At 41.5% G+C, this 17,629-nt stretch overlaps 2 protein-coding genes across 2 annotated transcripts in view; one reads left to right on the top strand and one right to left on the bottom strand.

Moving 5' to 3' along the window:
- The first annotated feature begins 5,218 nt into the window (after nt 1-5,218).
- On the top strand, nt 5,219-15,560 carry SPC25 (SPC25 component of NDC80 kinetochore complex). The gene is made up of 6 exons (XM_014063736.2): nt 5,219-5,375; nt 6,426-6,491; nt 7,277-7,423; nt 10,104-10,199; nt 13,997-14,095; nt 15,078-15,560. Exons 1-6 carry the CDS (start codon nt 5,219-5,221, stop codon nt 15,200-15,202), a joined length of 690 nt encoding a protein of 229 aa, XP_013919211.2. The 3' UTR covers nt 15,203-15,560.
- A 57-nt stretch (nt 15,561-15,617) lies between these two features.
- NOSTRIN (nitric oxide synthase trafficking) overlaps nt 15,618-17,629 on the bottom strand; it is a 40,919-nt gene continuing 38,907 nt past the window's right edge. The window contains exon 16 of the mRNA XM_087709439.1: nt 15,618-16,182. Coding sequence (XP_087565565.1) covers nt 16,040-16,182 — 143 coding nt within the window. The 3' untranslated portion in view covers nt 15,618-16,039. The remainder of the gene's footprint in view (nt 16,183-17,629) is intronic.

Below are 17,629 nucleotides of genomic sequence, written 5' to 3' on the forward strand. Positions count from 1 at the left end.
TATTATTTTACTATGCATATTCTAGTGTGGGAAAATGAGAGGGGGGATTGTACAGAGTTAGATGATATGTAGCCATAACAACATTCTTTCTAGAAAGCCAAGGTCATCCTTTGTCTTTGCACCGCAACTGGATGGGTGGAAGCTGACAGCATGTCAGTGGAAGGGCTTATGGGTACGGGGGCAAGATCTTGAACTTTCAACTGGGTGGGGAAAACCAGGAAGCCTTCAGATTCGGGTTTTCCCAGATGTGCCAAAATGGCTCTCTTAATAAATTGGAACTTTGAGCAATACTTTGCCTTGGATTCTGATTTACTTTTGGATGCTATTTGGAATCCTGACACTTCCTGCAGCTCCCTGCCCCCCACCTTCAGCTCCAGGATGATGGGATTAAGGCATAGTCTTCAAGACATGATAGGATTAGCCCTCTACCCATCTAGCAACAGATCTCACCACATGGCACCTGGGGAGATTGCATCACCCAAGCCTGGAACACAGACAGTCTGCAAAGTTAGCTAAGACCCCCGTCCCCTGGGAGTCTGACAGCCAATGGGATACCTTTCTTGGACAGGAACAGGAAACTCTAAGGTGGGGCCCAAGAGAGAATATAAAACTCAGGATCTCTCAGCATCTCTTCCCTTTTTCTTCAAGACCTTCAAGGCATGTGGCCTCCCTTTCCCCCCCAGGACCTCAAACTATGTGGTCCTGTCAACCATCAATAAACCATCTTTCCAAGCAACTTCCATGAATCCAATGTCTTTCCCCCCACTTGGAGCTGAACCCAGAAGGATATTTCTTTCAACAGCTCTTTATTGAGACCTTCTCCTCTGGAGCGAACACACAGTGAGATGAGAGTGCCTCTCTTCTTGCTGTGTGTTGGACTGAAAGACAGCAAAAACACAAGAAGAATCTGAACTCTGGTGTCTCAATCCCGCATCTTAACCAGACAGCGGGGAAGTTTCTCATCTTTGCATAAGGCAGTCAGATTTGGGTTGCAAAAGTCTAGTAGGTAATGATTACAAATGGCAGTGAAGAGAACAAATATGATTCATAAAGCTTTATATGGCTCAGAGGTTGGGTCTCTTTGGGACCACCTTTTCCCAACTATATCTGCCCAGCCAATAAAATTGGGTAGGAAAGCCCCCTCCATCTCATTGCTCTCAGTTCTTCAATACAGAATAATGATAGAGGTGGAAAGCCTTTTCAGTGGCTGCCTACAATATTTCTCAGGGGGTTCAAATGTTCCCAACCCTACTGAGATTTTAAAAAAATGCAGAAAATATGGCTTTTACAGCAGGCCACGGAGCTTGGATCAGTGGTGATTTACTACTGGTTCTGTGGGCGTGGCTTAGTGGGCATGGTGTGGCTTGGTGGGCATGGCAGGGGAAGGATACTGCAAAATCTCCATTTCCACCCCACTCTTGGGCCAGCCAGAGGTGGCATTTGCCGGTTCTCCAAACTACTCAAAATTTCCGCTACCGCTTCTCCAGAACCTGTCAGAACCTGCAGGATTTCACCCTTGGCTTGGATGTTGTACTCTTGTCCCTTCTTACTTTAGATTTTCTGTTGGGTTGATGTGGCTTGTGTTTCTTGGTGTATACTATATGTTATCCAAGCAATATAAGTGCATTGTACCTTGTGTTATTGCTTTTAATGCTTTACCTTGCAAACCCAGTTTATAAAAATGCAAACAAATCTTTGCTGCCATTTAGTGGCCATTGGAGTTTTGCAGCCCAACCTCTGGTGGCAGCATCCTAGGTGCTTTTCTGCCATTTCAGTTTTAAAAATGAATCTCAGTGGCTTACAATAACTAAATCCACAATAAAAACACCACATAATTATCAACAACATACCCAAAATATGTTCATAAAACCCCATGGTAATTATGGGGACACAATAAGCAGCACCCACATCCATTTTAGGTACAAATTTAACAGTCATCACAATCTCCAAACACCCACGCCAGGTTTTCACAAGCTTTGTTAATAATGTTAATATTAATAATGAGGATGCTGTTCTTCTCTTCTGGCTCTCTGTAGGAGGGATGTTCTGGCAGAGAATGCATTTCAGTTCTCACTTTCTGTAAAACTTAAGAAAATCCTCAGGCAGATCAGAATGCCTTCCTCAGGGGTAGCCCTTGCATGACCCATCAAAACCGCGGTCCACAAAAGCGCGCTCGATGAAAGCGCGCATTTGACGTCATCACAGCGCGACGAAAAAAATTAAAAATTGAAATAAAAATAAAATTAAAGCAAGCCGATTCACATAAAGGTAAGGGTTAGGTTTAGGGTTAGGGTTAGGTTAAGGGTTAGGGTTACGTTTAGCGTTAGGTTAAGGGTTAGCGTTAGGTTTAGCGTTAGGTTAAGGGTTAGGTTTAGGGTTAGATTTAGGGTTAGGTTAAGGGTTAGGTTTAGGGTTAGGTTTGGGGGGGTTAGGGTAAGGTTTTCGCTTTATTTTTACATTTATCGATCACAGCGCGATGTTTTCATCGCGCTGTGATGACGTCACGTACGCGCTTTCGTCGAGCGCGATTTTGTCGTCCGCGGTTTTGTGGTGGAACCAGCCCTTGTATTTAGCATAATAATTTGCAACCTTGATTAACAGGTTGGATCAAAAGGTGAGCTCCTCCCCCAACTTTACCTAATCCACCATGCCAAAATAATGGTTATAAGTTCAATTTTATAATTGGAAAACACAATCAATAAACCTAGTCGACACTTAAAATGAATTTAAAGGTAGATTTCCTATGTCAAGTCATGTCCAATTCTAGGCTCATCTCTGTTACTTAGCCGAGGAAGCCGGTGTTGTCCAAACACACTTCTGTGGCCATGTGACTAGCATGACTATGCACAAAATGCTTTTACCTTCCCTTCTATGTATCTACTGGCATTTGCATGCTTTCAAACTGCTAGGTGGGTAAGAGCAGGGGCAAATAATGGGCACTCACCCTGTCATGTGGTGTTGTGTCTCAAACATGGGCTGGCAGCTTTTCAGCTGACAAGCCCAGAGTCTTTAAGCACTGAGCCATTACACCCCTTAAAATGCATTTATTCCCTGCAGATATAGACATGTTCCAGTTCCTGTTCTCTCTCGGACAGAATTTTAGGTCCTGACAAAGTAAATAATGGTGAGAAACTGAAGGCAGCAGAAAAAAATGAATGGGCGGGGGGGTGAAATCTGATAAACTAATATCCATCAGGCAGTCAATAAATGCAAATTTTACTTTTATCTTAGCTGAAGTCATTTTTCAGGAATAAAAGTGTGTGCATCAGGCTGAGAACAGCAAGGACAGTGGTGAAATTAAATTTTTTTTACTACTGGTTCTGTGGGCGTGGCTTGGTGGGTGTGGCAAGGGAAGGATACTGCAGAATCTCCATTTCCACCCCACTCTTGGGCCAGCCAGAGGTGGTATTTGCCGGTTCTCCGAACTACTCCAAATTTCCGCTACCGCTTCTCCAGAAGCTGTCAGAACCTGCTGGATTTCACCCCTGGTTATTAATGATGTCATTTTAATCCAATGACACAATCAAGGCCATTACAAATAAAAAATATAGATACATCAATAAAGTAAAATAAATAAAAAACAAAATAAATAAAACAATAAAACAAAACGGCAAAGACTATCAGCCCTTTCTCTGATCTGTGGTTACCTCTGGATGACTTGAACTACATCCCCCATAGTCCTTTGTCCTTGACTCTGTTGGCATGGATGAAAGTTGAAATCCAAAGTGTTTTGACAGATACCAGATTGTGAAGAATTGGTATAGTTTAATTAGATGTCATCAAACTGGGTTTGATTTCTGGTGGCATCTTGGACAAAAGCCTTCCCTCTCAACATCTCCCCAGCAACAAACAGCTCTAACACGTTGCATATGTTGGCTTAAATCACATTGTCAGGTCTCAATGTGGTTGAGAGAGACCTCCTCTTCATCTTTTCTCTAGATATTTCTAGTTCCTTTCTACATAGGCACTGCAGCTCAGTGTATTTTCCTCGCAGGTGTCTATGGAGCTTCTCAGCTATTTAGGTCTTGGTTGTCCTGAAGGTGTTTTTTCAAGAGGCAACTGGACTTCAGAACTGGAGGCGCTTCTTGGATGAGAAGCGAAACGTCTTCGAAGAAATACCAGAAACTCCATTTGCCTCCTGGAAAAAAGCACCATTGGGATTTCCTCCTATGTCTGCCAAACAAGCCCTAGAGAGGAAAAGAAAGAGGGTACGGACTGGGTCGGTGGGAGAAAGCAACCCTTAATGCACAGCCACGGGACAGGATTTCTGCCAAAAGCGGTCACTTTCACTTTCGTCCCTTCTTTTCATTGTTCCAGCGAGCGCCGACTTTCCGAACCGCATCGCAGGCAAAACCTTTTATACTACAACTCCCATCATGCCCCCTCCTTCATCTCTTTTGCCCAATAGAAAAAAAAAGAGATTCCGCAACGTCTAACCTTCCTCTGCCCTGCGAGCCAATGGCGAGTCCCGTTTGCGCCCTCGCTCAGCCAATCATACGGCAAGACGATCGTTGAGGGCCGGGCGGGAAAGTGGTTGCGATTTTGAATGCCGAGAAAAGCCGGAAAGGTAAGCGATGGTGAGGCGGTTGTTTATATGTCTGTCTGTCTGTCTGTCTGTCTGCTTCTGCCTGTCTCTGTCCAGAGAATTTTTTTTTAAATGAAGGCCGACTTTGGTAATTCGTTTGATAATTCTAGGGAGACAAAAGTAGAAACCCTAAAAAATATTTTGGAAAATTCCTGCTACTAAGCTTTGTCAACAGCTTTTTTGCAAAGGGAAGTTTGTCTATTGAAAGAATCAGGTGGTTTCATAAAATTCGTGTTTTTTACTAGATAGCCCTCAAAACCCCTCCTTTGATGTATGCATAAATCTTGGTTTCTTTCTCTGTGGTTCAGGATCAAAATTTTCAGAAGGTTTTAAGTTGGAGGATATTCAGTGTATAAACAATAGGCAGAATTTATTCTGCATAATTATTCGTACCCATTTCATTCATACTCATGTTTATTCTTATACCTATTATTTTGCAAACGATTGACAAATCAAATCAATAAATAAAAATAAGAATACTCAGGCCTCCAGCTTAAACGATTTGAATGCATGGGATTTTTAAATGTAATAGCCTGGTAGACTAGTTAACAGCAGTATTTGCTGTTGTAAACTGTTCCTTAAGCTGGAAGACTTATTTCATTTTTGCTATTTGCTTTTTTTTTTTTTAGAACTATGGCTGAGATGAAAGGTGATAATGATGAGCTGGCAATGCTTGAAAAAGACATCAAGGAATTTTGGACCAAGTTCAGAACTATTTGTTGCCTTGAGCCTATTGATCAGGTTTTGGGGCTAAGAGACTCCTGGTATGAATCCATAAACAGTCTTTCAGGTAAAGTTATATCTGGTTTATTATTTGGTTGCAGCAGAAAATGAAATATCCTGTATATTATTCATTCCCCCTTTTAGCTTTGTAATCAATTGGGGTAGGCTGACCATGGAAAAGAAGGACAATATTTAAAGTATCTAAACCAGGCAGGCCTGTCGAACCTTTTGGCTTGCCTGGGCCACATTGAGTGAAGAGGAATGTTCTTGAGCCCCATATTAAGTATATGTAATTAATGTATATAAATAACACGTTTCCTTTATTTTTTAATATTTTAAATCAAATCTTATAGAGCCACATTATTAGAGGTCCAGGACTGCAGTTTGGACATACCTGATATAAACTATATGTATGATATTCTTCTTTTTTCAACTCACAACGATATTGTGGAAAGTTTCATCTGAATATAAAGTTTGTAGGCAATTTTATTGATTAGATTAATACCCCACCTTTCTCAGGAGGGTGAATTTATATATTTTCACTGCTTTATATAGGATTTAACCTAGTACCAATCTTTATTTACTTTATATAGCTGCATATCTCACTTTGGAAGACTAGGTAGCTTATAATATAGGTAGTCCTTCTCTTATGACCATTTGTTTAGTGACCATTTGAAATTACAACGGCAGTGAAAAAAGTGACTTATGACCATTTTTCACACTTAACAACCACTGCAGCACCCCCAAGGTTATATAATTTGGATTTAGAATTTGGACACTTGGCAACTGGCATGTATTTATGCAGTGTCCCAGGGTCATGTGACACCCCCCTTCCTTTTGCAACCTTCTGACAAGCAAAGTCAACGGGAAAGCCAGATTCACTTAACAACCATGTTACTAACTTAACAACTGTAGCAATTCATTTAACAACTGCAGCAAGAAAGGTCATAAAATGGGCCCAAACTCACTTAACTGTCTTGCTTAGCAATGGAAATTTTGGGATCAATTATGGTCATAACTCGAGGACTACCTATAAAACAAATAAAAACACATTACATAAAACAAAATAAAAACAATAGTTTCTGGCTGAGTTTTGATTTTGTTTTTTACATTATAGATAAATGGTCCAGAAGACTAAAAGAAGGGGATGAAATTATCAGCAAATTTCATGAGTATACCAGTGGTACAGTATAAATCATTTCTTATTTTCTTACAATCATTTTACAGAATTTAATAGACCAAATAGAATCCCTGAAACATATATTTTTTTATTCAGTATTGATGTCTACCCTGAAAAATAATGTCTGGGCTGCCTTTTCTATAAAAGCAAATGTAAACTGCTGAATGCAGTGTGGATAAGCCAAACCTTAATCTTACTTCCAGTTGTGTTATACAATAATAACACATACTTAATTGTAAAGAAGTATAGTTATGAACTTCAGATAATCACTGCATTGTCAATAATGCTGCTTCTGTTCCTTTCATCTCAAATGTCCATGAATCAAACTGGATAATGTCCATTGTACAATATTAAAGTGCCAGTTTTATGGGAATGTGTATTTCTGTTGGATTGGGACTAAATGTAAAATCTTCCATGAAGATTTTACCATCCTCATTTTACCCATCTCAGAAATTTGGAAGGCTATGTTGTCATCCAGGTGCTATGTAGTTTACTAAAACAAGAATTTTGGTTTTCTTCATATTTTATGTGAGTGTTGCATTGAATGTTATATTTGATTTTTTAAAATATTTAGTGGTAAGGATAACACATGTAATACATAAACAGAAAACGTTCTCACATAAGATAGCCTTAAATATTTATTTTGTCATATTTATGTAGTGTATGTTTTAACTTTTGTAATGTTTTACTGAGTAATCTATATTACCCAAATTACTGAGAGGTAAACCTTAATAAATAGCTTTTGCATTAAAAAAAAATATGCAGCCGGTTTTCTCTGTTTCGTACAGAAGTCTGTGAGTTGAATAAATCAATCGAAGAAAAGCAAACTAAAATCTCAGAAGCTCTTTCTAACATTAAGGATGAGGAAAAGGAGAAGGCAGACCTGCTGAACAGCATTCAAGAGTTGAAGGAAGAATTAATCCAAAATAGCAAATGTAAGTTGCACTGGGAAAATAGAACATGAATAGTTTATATTTGTATCCGGCTTTTCTTCCTGAAATTCAAGGCCGCCTAGGTAACACTTTGTCTTCCAGGTTTTTCCTGAATAGCATCTGCTGAGCTTTCATAACTGAGGGTGTTATTGAACGTGGGATAGCCAGGTCTCAAATGAATACGTTCATCATTACATCATACTGGATATTTTTATAATGATTCAGGAGATGCTGGAGCTGGCCATTCCATTTCAACAAAGTCAATTTGGAACCGCCAGGTTAGGTTTCCCACGAGTGGTACGGTGGCCTAGAGGTGGAGCTCTCGCTTCACAATCAGGCTGTGAGTTTGATCCTAGGTAGAGGCAGATATTTCTCTCTCTGGACACTACCTCAGCATTGGCAACAGGAAGGGCATCCGGCCAGTAAACACTCAGGTCCATCCAGTCGCCAAAGACTCCACCCCACAAGGGATTAAGGGGTCTTTAAAAGAAGAAGGTGATGGTGTAAGGTTTCCCACATGGAAAAGCTGGCTGAAAGTAACACTGGAGAAAGGAAAGCCACTACAGAATAGGGCCTTCATCCCAGCCCCTGAAGCTGGTCCAGAAGGATGCGATGGTCAATGGTACTGAAAGCTATCAAAAGATCTAGAACAGGGGTGTCAATTTCAAGGCCAGATCTGCAGGGCTACCCATAGGTATGCCCTGAAAACAGCAAAGGACCAGCCTGCGGTGCCTCTGCCAGCGAAAACAACTCGGGAGCATCGCACATGGGTCCCTCCCCCAAGCTCCGTTTTCACTGGCCGAGGCCTGCAAGAGGCTGTCATCGCCAAAAAAAGGGGGCTCTATTTTCACTGGCAGAGGGCTAGCAAAACAAACTAAGAACAAAACAAAAGGTGAAATGTTTCCTCTTCTGCATTTGAGCATCCAAGAAGGGACGGGAAAGAGGAAAGACAAAGAAAAAGAAGGGAAGACGGAAGAGTGCAAGGAAGGAAAAATAGGAAAGGGGGGAAGGAAGAAGAAAGAATGAAAAGGAAAGGAAGATTATAATGGGAACGAGGGAGGGTCCTGCCTTAGCACTTGGCCACCACAGGTGCCCCCTGACACAAGTGATGTTGAGGGGGCCATGCCGTCCGTCCCCCCCCCCCCCAGTCTCCCAAAGTCAAACACAACCCTGATGCGGCCCTCAATGAAATCGAGTTTAAATGAAACCACTCCCTAATCTAGAAGGACCAGGACAAATGCATCAAGCCCGTCAGAGGTTATTCATGAGCACAACCAATGCTTTCTCAGTACTGTAACCTGGTCTGGCTCCTGATTGGAATGGTCTAGATAATTTGCCTCTTCCAGAATCTACAGAAGTTATGCACCTACCACTTACTCCACAATTATCCCTTAAAAAGGGAAGTTTGGAAATGATGAAAATTGCCCAGGACTTTTGGGTCCCAGGTTAGTGTCTTAAACAGAGGGAACAGACCACTGTCACCTTCAAAAACTCCTATCAAGAAGCATTCACCCCAACTTGGACCCAACTATATGCCATCTCCTAGCTGGCCTTGACCAACCAGGAAGGAGACGGGTCTGAATTGCAGGTAGTAGAGCTCATAGCTCTGAAGACTTGTCCAGTTCCTCAGAGCTAACTGGGTCTGAAATTCATCCCAACTCATCCCTGATATTTCTCCCTTTTGTAGGACTTGTCCATCTAAATGAAGTACAGTAGATCCTAACAACTTTGTCCTGTCCCACAAACTACCCTCTTCTCAGTAACCCTGCAAGGGCTTTTCTATTCCCTCCCTGGGGAGGGATCTGGTTATCTGAAACAGGACTACCAGTTTCTATTTGCAGATGCCATAAGAGCAGTGAAGCTTTGTTGCTCTTACCGCTACCAAATAAATTCTAATAAAGGCTATTCTCCATGTTTGATTGGATTTGTTACTTTTAAAGCCCTACATGGTTTAGGACCTGGCTACCTGAGAGACCGCCTCCTGCCATTTACTTCCCAATAAGATCACACAGATTGGGCCTCCTCCGGGTGCCGTCGGCCGGTCAATGTCGGTTGGCGGCTCCCCGGGGGAGGGCCTTCTCTGTAGCTGCTCCGGCCCTATGGAACGATCTTCCCGTAGAGATCTGGACCCTCACTACTCTTCCGGCCTTCTGTAAAGCTACTAAGACCTGGCTGTTCCAGCAGGCCTGGGACTGTTGATCAGTATCCAGCCCCTCTCTAACAGTATGCATGAAATTTTAATAATTGTATCCTTATTTTAATTCTTTATATATGTTTCTTTTGTCTTGTCTGTGAGCCGCCCAGAGTCCCAATGGGAGTGGGCGGCATATAAATGTCAATTAAACTAAACTAAACTAAAACAATAAAACTAATTTGCTCTTCCAGCAGTGAACTGAGTGTCTATTGCGATGTTTCTTTCGGCCAGAACTCAGAAACCATTACATGATCCCAGATTACAGGGAGTTCACACAAATGCAATCTAACCTAGATAGCCCACTAGAGGAACTGCAAATGATAAATTGGGTGATGTTTTAAAATAAACGGTTCTTTTCTTGAAAAAAGCAAGGTACTAATGTTGCAAAAACAGATGCTTGATTTCGTAAATTTTATCAGCTTCCTAAAAAATGATCCTGCGCATAAGCTTAGTGGAGATTTTGAAGCTTCGTTTCTTTTTCAATTCCAGCAACGCATAAAACAGCAGAAGAAATGGAGGAAAGACTTCGTAAGGCTGAAAAATTATTCAAAGAGAGGCTTGGGTTAGAAATACGAAAAACAGATGGTAAGATTGCATTTCTGCTTCATTTTACAGCAAAATCCATTTGTTTACTTTTTTCTTACAAAGCTGATGATTATTACTGCTATGCTATATAACCGGGGTGGCAAACCTATGACACGCATGCCACAAGTGGCACGCAGAGCCATTTGTCAGGGCGAGGTGTTGCCTTGTCAGCTGGCCAGTGCACATGTACGCACTGGCAAGCTGAGTTCAGCCTTTTTAAAGCCACTTTTTGCCCTCCCCAGGCTCCAGTCTGGGGAGAGTGAAAACAGCCTCCCCCCCCCCCCCCCACTTCACCCCAGATACTTCAGGAGCTTCCCTAAAGCCTCCGGAGTGCAAAAAATCAGCCCAACAGCAAACTGGAAGTTTGGGGATGGACTTCTGGTTTGCTCGTAGGGCTGGTTTAAGCCCTCCGGAGCCTTCAGGGGGCTTCTGGAGGCCTCCCCGAAGGCTCCGGAGGACGAAAAACGACCCTACAAGCAAACCAGAAGTCACTTCTGGTTTGCTCGTAGGGTCATTTTTTGCCTTCCAGAGGCTTCAGGGAAGCTCCTGAAGCCACCGGAGGGCCTCGGGGGGGGGGGGGGCGGAGGAGGCTGTTTTCTCCCTTCCCAGGCTCCTATAAAGCCTCTGAAGCCGGGGAGGGTGAAAAAAGCATGCAAAAAATGGGGGGGTGCCTGTCATGCACGCTGGGGGGGGGGGGTCGCACATTGCGCACACCCGCGCACAACCCCCCTGCACTCTCCCCGCTTATGGCATGCAAGCCCAAAAATGTTCGCCATCGCTGCTATATAAGCTTAGGGCGCGGTAGCTCAGTGGCTAAGACGCTGATCTTGTCAATCAGAAAGGTCGGCAGTTCAGCGTTTCGAACCCCTAGCATCGCGTAACGGGAGTGAGCTCCCGTTACTTGTCCCAGCTTCTGCCAACCTAGCAGTTCGAAAGCACGTAAAAATTCAAGTAGAAAAAATAGGAACTACCTTTGGTGGGAAGGTAACAGCGTTCCACGCACCTTTGGCATGGAAGACATCTTCGGACAGCGCTGGCTCTTTGGCTTTGAAACAGAGATGAGCACCGCTCATGTGCTAGTCGGGAGCAACTAGCACATATGTGCAAGGGGAACCTTTACCTATATAAGCTTAAAAGGTAATAATTTTTCCTTGCAGATTTGAATTGTTGCCAAAGGTTTCCATGGGAGGAAATATTCTTGCATGCAACGATCGCTTGTCTGTGCTGTGCATCACTGCCAGCTCAGCCTCATTTTAAAAGCTCTCTGTAAGAGACCAGTTCAGCCCTCCAGTAAGCCTTGTCTTCATCCTCTTGCTTGACCATTTCAGGAAATAAATGAAATAGGAAGGGGTCTATCAAAAATGGGGAACTAGCAGAGTAGGGGGTCATTGTCTACTTTAGGTTTTGCCCCACTCATTGCTTGCTTCAATCCCACTTGGCATGCAGTTTGCAATTAATTACCATAATAATTCAGGCTGTGCAGATGGCACCATTTGGGGGACGGAAGGCTCCAAGCAACACCATGCTGAAAACACTCTGATTCCCTGTGACTAGCAGAAATGCCAGTTCTGTCCTTTAATTTATGGAAAAATGGAGGGATCTCTAAAAGATGAGCATAGTTCGGAAGAAAAGCGAATGCTTCATTTCCAAAACAATACCTTTTGCATATCTTGAAAATTTCGCTTTCCATAAAATTGGGTATCAATAGCACTTATATACCGCTTCACAGTGCCTTACATCTCTCTCGGAGGGATTTATAGAGTCAGCCTATTGCCCCCAGCCATCTGGGTCTTCATTTTACTCCCCTTGGAAGGATGGAAGGCTGAGTCAACCTTGAGCCTGGTGACATTCGAACTGCTGGTAGTTGGCAGTCAGCAGAATTAGCCTGCAATGTTGCATTCTAACCACTGCGCTACCACAAGTTTTTGCAAGCCTGTGAACAAATAAATATTCAGCACCATGTCTTTTACTGAGCTCTGATCTGTCTGAACTCCAGTAAGAATCTTTGTAACATCTTAAGTTTTTCAAAGTGCTATTTACCAGGGTGGATAAAAATTGATGATTTTTTTTTAAATTTAAAAATAGGATTTTTTTAAAAATCAGATTTTTTAAATTTAAATTGGGGTTTTTTTTTAATTTTTATCAAATTTATTTTAATAAAATGCTTTTGGAGTAAAAATCTATCTAAAGATAGTTTTCCATCTGGGACGGTCAGTGGGTCAGAGGAGGAGCTGCTGCGGGACAAAGATGACAGTTGCCCTTTAAAAATTATGATTTAAATCGAGTTGATTTTAAACAAGCCTTTTTACGAGTGATTTAAATCATGATTTAAATCGACTTGATATAACTCAAATCCACCCTGCTATTTACTATTATAACGATCAGAACCATGGAGTCTAAAAACTTAATCCTGCACCAAATGATTTCATAGGGAATGAAATATTTCTCAGGAAACGGGTCCCTCTGAGCATAACCTTGATGGGGGAAAAATGGTTTTCAGTATTAGAACTGAGCTTGTGAGTCCAATACACATGTACATTAGGTTTTTTTGTGACAGTTACACATCCAAGCTTTGCCCTCCAGCTTTTGGCAAACCCTGCAAACAGACGAGCTTTTATTGCTGATAAAACCTTCAACAGTATTATCAAGAGACTTATTGGAATGGGATGCTCATCTATCTTCTGCCCACCCTCTAAAAGGACTGGGAAGCACATGAAAGTGTGTATTACAGCTTCCTAAATACCCAGCTTCCCTTTTTTTTAATCCCTTCAAATGGCTTTGCCTCCCACTACTCTAAAGGGTAGACATGGGAATCAGAAACACTGGGGAAGACAAGCAGTTCACATTTCCATCCTTAAAATCTTAGAAAATGGCCTTAAGAAGTCTCCAAAGCAGGATGGTCAAACTCAAGGCCTGCGGACTGGAGCCAGCCCACAGGATGCTTAGATCTGGCCCACGGGATAGTCCTGGAAACAGCAAAGGACCAGCCTGCGGTGCCTCTGCTAGCAAAAACGGAGCTCAGGAAGGCAGGCGGTGGCCCTCCTAATCCATTTTCACTGGCAGAGGGTTGCAGAAGGCCATCACAGCCGAAAACGGAGCTCGGGAACCTGTTTTCACACTTGGGCCATCACAGGTGCCCCCGACACGAGTGACATCGAGCTGGCCACACCCAACCCAGCCCCCTGAGGTCACAACCCTGATGCAGCCCTCAATGACATCACAATCCTGATGCAGCCCTCAATGATGTCAAGTTTGACACCCCCCTGCTCCAAAGGGGTAGTGACCATATGTGGGCTTTGGGTTGCCTGTCCTTTGTTAGAGTCAATCCGTTAGCATCCATTTATTTCTGTATGCACACACAGAGAAAAGAACAAACATCAGTTCTTTAAAGGCAATTTTTGAAAACTGCAGTTGAAGCGTTACTATTTTGGTCCCAAGATGATTCAGGGTTAGGGTTTAAAAAAAAACAACTTCAGTGCAGAATAGCCCAATCGTGGATTGTGCGTGTTCCCACTGATCCTTTGTAAATGATTATTTGGATCCAGGGGAGCTTTTCTCCAAGTAGAAATAAGTCTCTGCAAATAAACCAGGAGCTGTGCTTGGTCAAAGCATCCCGGGGAAACATTTTCCCACACCATTCCCCACATTGTATAGACATTGATTGCTATTATTGTGTCTTAAAATGTGAGAATAAAGAAAGAAACATTTAAGACTTTATAGAATGGCAGTACAACTGAAATATATAAAGTTTTATCTGGCATACCTGAGATTTAATGCATCTTTGTTTCTTCATCTAGATAAGCATTTGCAATTTGTATTTCGCTGCATTGATCATAAAGATTTCCAAAAGCCATACATACTTACTCTTTCCATAAATGAAGAGGGAGCTTACAAAGGTATGTATGGAACTTCCAACCGTGTCTTATTTTCCTATTCCCTTTATATCAGTGTTTCTCAATCTTGGCAACTTTAAGTCCTGTGGTCTTCAACTGCCAGAATTCCCCAGCCAGCTGCTGGCTGGGGGATTCTGGAAGTTGAAGTCCACAGGACTGAAAGTTGCCAAGGTTGAGAAACACTGCTTTATATCAAAATAAGCTCACACCTGTTCATTCTCATCATCTTTTCATTCTACTAGAAAAACGCCTTCAGTATTGAAATAATTGTTTTAAGATTGTATATTTCGCTTTGGCAACTTCTGGGTTTTCCATGCCCCCCCCTTCCCCCCCAAAGGACTTGAACAATTTACTAGTCTGTAGATCAGGTTATATTACATCCTGTGTTCCAACACTTCCCTGGGCTTAACAATAACACTTAGACTTATATACCGCTTCACAGTGCTTTGCAGCCCTCTCTAAGCAGTATACAGAGTTAGCCTCTTGCCCCCAGCAATCTGGGTCTTCATTTTAGCCACCTTGGAAGGATGGCGGGCTGAGTCAACCTTGAACCTGGTGAGTTGAACTGTCAAACTGCAGGCAGCTGGCAGGCAGCAGAAGTAGCCTTCTGCTGACACAGACGCTCACATTTTGCAAACTGGTAGGGAAAGTAAGTGAATACCACCCCTGCTTAGAATGTATTGACTCATTTATTAAAAATTCCCAAAACGTTTATAGTAGAACAAACCAAAATAGAATAATGTGTATTTGAATAAAACTTTCACAATCACAGTATAAGAGATAGCTGATAACATGAGCTACCCACAGATGTGTTTCTTGGTCTTATGTTGAGATAGAAAATTATGAGAAGTGAGTGCAGGGTATTCTTTGCTATGTCCCTTTGTGACTTTTATGTGTCCAAATGTTTTGTCCTAAACATCCTACCATGTTAGGATATCTTATTTTCATTTTTTTTAAAGGAAAATAATTCACTGCTTTTTCCTAGTGGTCTCTTGTTCTCCTCCCTTGGACTGCGCAGAAGAACTACAACGGAAAGTGAGAGAAACCAACAATTTCTCTGCGTTTATTGCTAATGTTAGAAAAGCCTTCATTGCTTTGACCTACAAATAAAAGCACTGCTTATTCTCTAAATCTGCCCTTCATGTTTGGTCACTTCCTACTTGGGAAGAATAAAAAGTCTTGGCTTTGGACAATGACTGTGAAAACTTAGCCCAGATCTTCATTCTTATTTTGAGGTGCTTTTTTAATGTAACCTGGGCCTTAGATGGTGGTTGTAAGAATAAAGTAGGTGTGGGGGGGGAGGGGGGACCAGGTGTGTTGCACATAACTCTTGAAAGAAGAATAGGTTTCAAACATAACATAACTGTAACCTAATAAAATTAGTAAATAGTAACTGGTTATCTGTTGGATGATTGTCCTACCTCACTATGCAACAGAACAATAATCCTAGGATCCCCTCAAGGGGATATATTTCAAAAATTGAAGTCTTTGTATCTTCTGGCAGAACAAATTCCTGGTTTGCTCAGCCTTCCAATATAGGGAATTTTATTATCTGCACGTTCTTTTAAAGTCTTATGAATCTGGGGGGAAAAACATGGTGTAGAATTTGATTACATGGTGCCAATTCCGCTTATGAATAGTCTATAGTAAATTGACTTCCTCTTGCACTTCAGAAATAAATGTCAGTTTCCCTTTCATTATGCCACAAAGATCTCCCAACAATTCATTAAATGACTGATTAACGTGATAATTTAAGAGTTAGTATCATTTCAAAGAGATTCAATGTAAGTTGTCTCTAATTGTTTTGTTACAATGCTAATTCACCAAATATCCATTTCAGAGCTTCTTATAAATAAAGAAAATTATTCTTTGGCTTCTATTACAAGCATAGAAACACATCTGTTGGATTTGTTATGCATGTTGGGGTGATTATTTTTTCCTTTTGTTTTAAAGAGAAGGTTCTCCGTCTCTCCTGCCAGTCGAGAGAGTGACTTCTTCCACATATGTAGCAGGAAAATTGCCTTTTTCCCCCTTTCTAGAACCATACCACCAGCCACTTTGGTCTTTGTGATGAATTACAATTACATCACCTAAAAGGATAAATACAAGCAAGTTAATATTTGTCAGAGTTTGTTGCAGTAATCAAATCCAGAAAGCACATACAGGTAACTGATTCAGCAGGATTCATTAACTTCTTTTTACATATAATTTAACACATGAAATAAGTATACAATAGCAAAAGTGGTTCTTCCAACGTGGTAGAGAATTCAAGCAATCACAGAGGAGAGGAGTTTCAGTTCAGAGCAGCAGACTAGATTTTTTAGCTTAGCACAGACTTGCAGCTTTAGTACAGAACAGTTGAGCTAAGCCACGCCCAGGCTCCTTGTTGTCTCCTTGTTGCTCACATAGCAAATTCCCTTTCAGTTTCCAAACAGCCCTCATTGGCTGACTTAGTTGCTATGCCTATTCATTGGCTGATCTTGTTATTATGTCTCCCAAGTCATGAACTCTCTCATACACTGACAATATCGACTTAATTATATTGTGTCATTTAATCGAATGCGTGGGACAATATCTATCCACCAATGCAAGACAGATGTATAGAAGCCCTTCCCTCTACAGCAGGGCTGTCAAATTCATGTTATGGTGGTGTCATGCAACATTTCCCCCCTTCTCTAAACTGGGCGTGGCCAGTGCATGACACATCTGGCCCGTGGGCCGGCAGTTTGACAGACCTGCTCTACAGGCTTTCAAACAAGGCATCTATTTTTAAGTGTATCTTGCATGTAGGTAGGAAGAAGAATCAAGAGACACAATTTGCAGAGCTAAAGCTGGATTAGGAAAAATGGTGCACTCTGAATTCTGAATGAAGTTAATTCCATTCTGGTTCATAGCAACCACATTGTTGCTTAACTTGATCAGGAGCCACATCTTTGAACCAATTTATAACTAGCTGGATTTCTAAAGCTCTTTCACAAGATGCAGACTGTTGCTTTTAATAGCCTTTGGCTGTAGGCCGGTCCTTTTGTAATATCAGCTCAGTTTCTTAAATCCCTAGCTTTATGCATTGATTTCCATCTTTTCCCCCCAAGCTGTTTATCAATGAACATCCACAAAAATGTTTAAGTTACGGTTTTTGTAATATTCCTCCATATGATTATAATAGGGAACCCACAATGTTTTTCTCTTGAGTTTTAATTTGACCATCTGAGAACAGCTGCTTTAAACCTGTATTTTCGCAGTCCATTTATTATTGAGATAATTATTATTTGAGGCGTACAGAAACAGTTAGGCAGGATTGAAACCTTTACCTTTAATTAGTTTCTTTTTTTTAAAAAATGTGCATAGTTAGCTCATACCCCAAGTTTTCTCATCAGAGTAATTCTAATCACATATCTTTCTCTTGTTACATTCTGAAACAATTATCCAAGGGCTTAAGTAGAACAACGTTCTGAAATGTCACAAAAACTTTCAGAATTTTAGGCAGATGAGTACTGTAAGGATTTGGTTACCTCTTGAATTTTTCTCCACATTCAT

Source organism: Thamnophis sirtalis, unplaced genomic scaffold (assembly GCF_051295495.1).
Source record: "Thamnophis sirtalis isolate CommonGarterSnake01/CBP01778 unplaced genomic scaffold, rThaSir2_p1.2 scaffold_1, whole genome shotgun sequence".
Taxonomy (NCBI): Eukaryota; Metazoa; Chordata; class Lepidosauria; order Squamata; family Natricidae; genus Thamnophis; species Thamnophis sirtalis.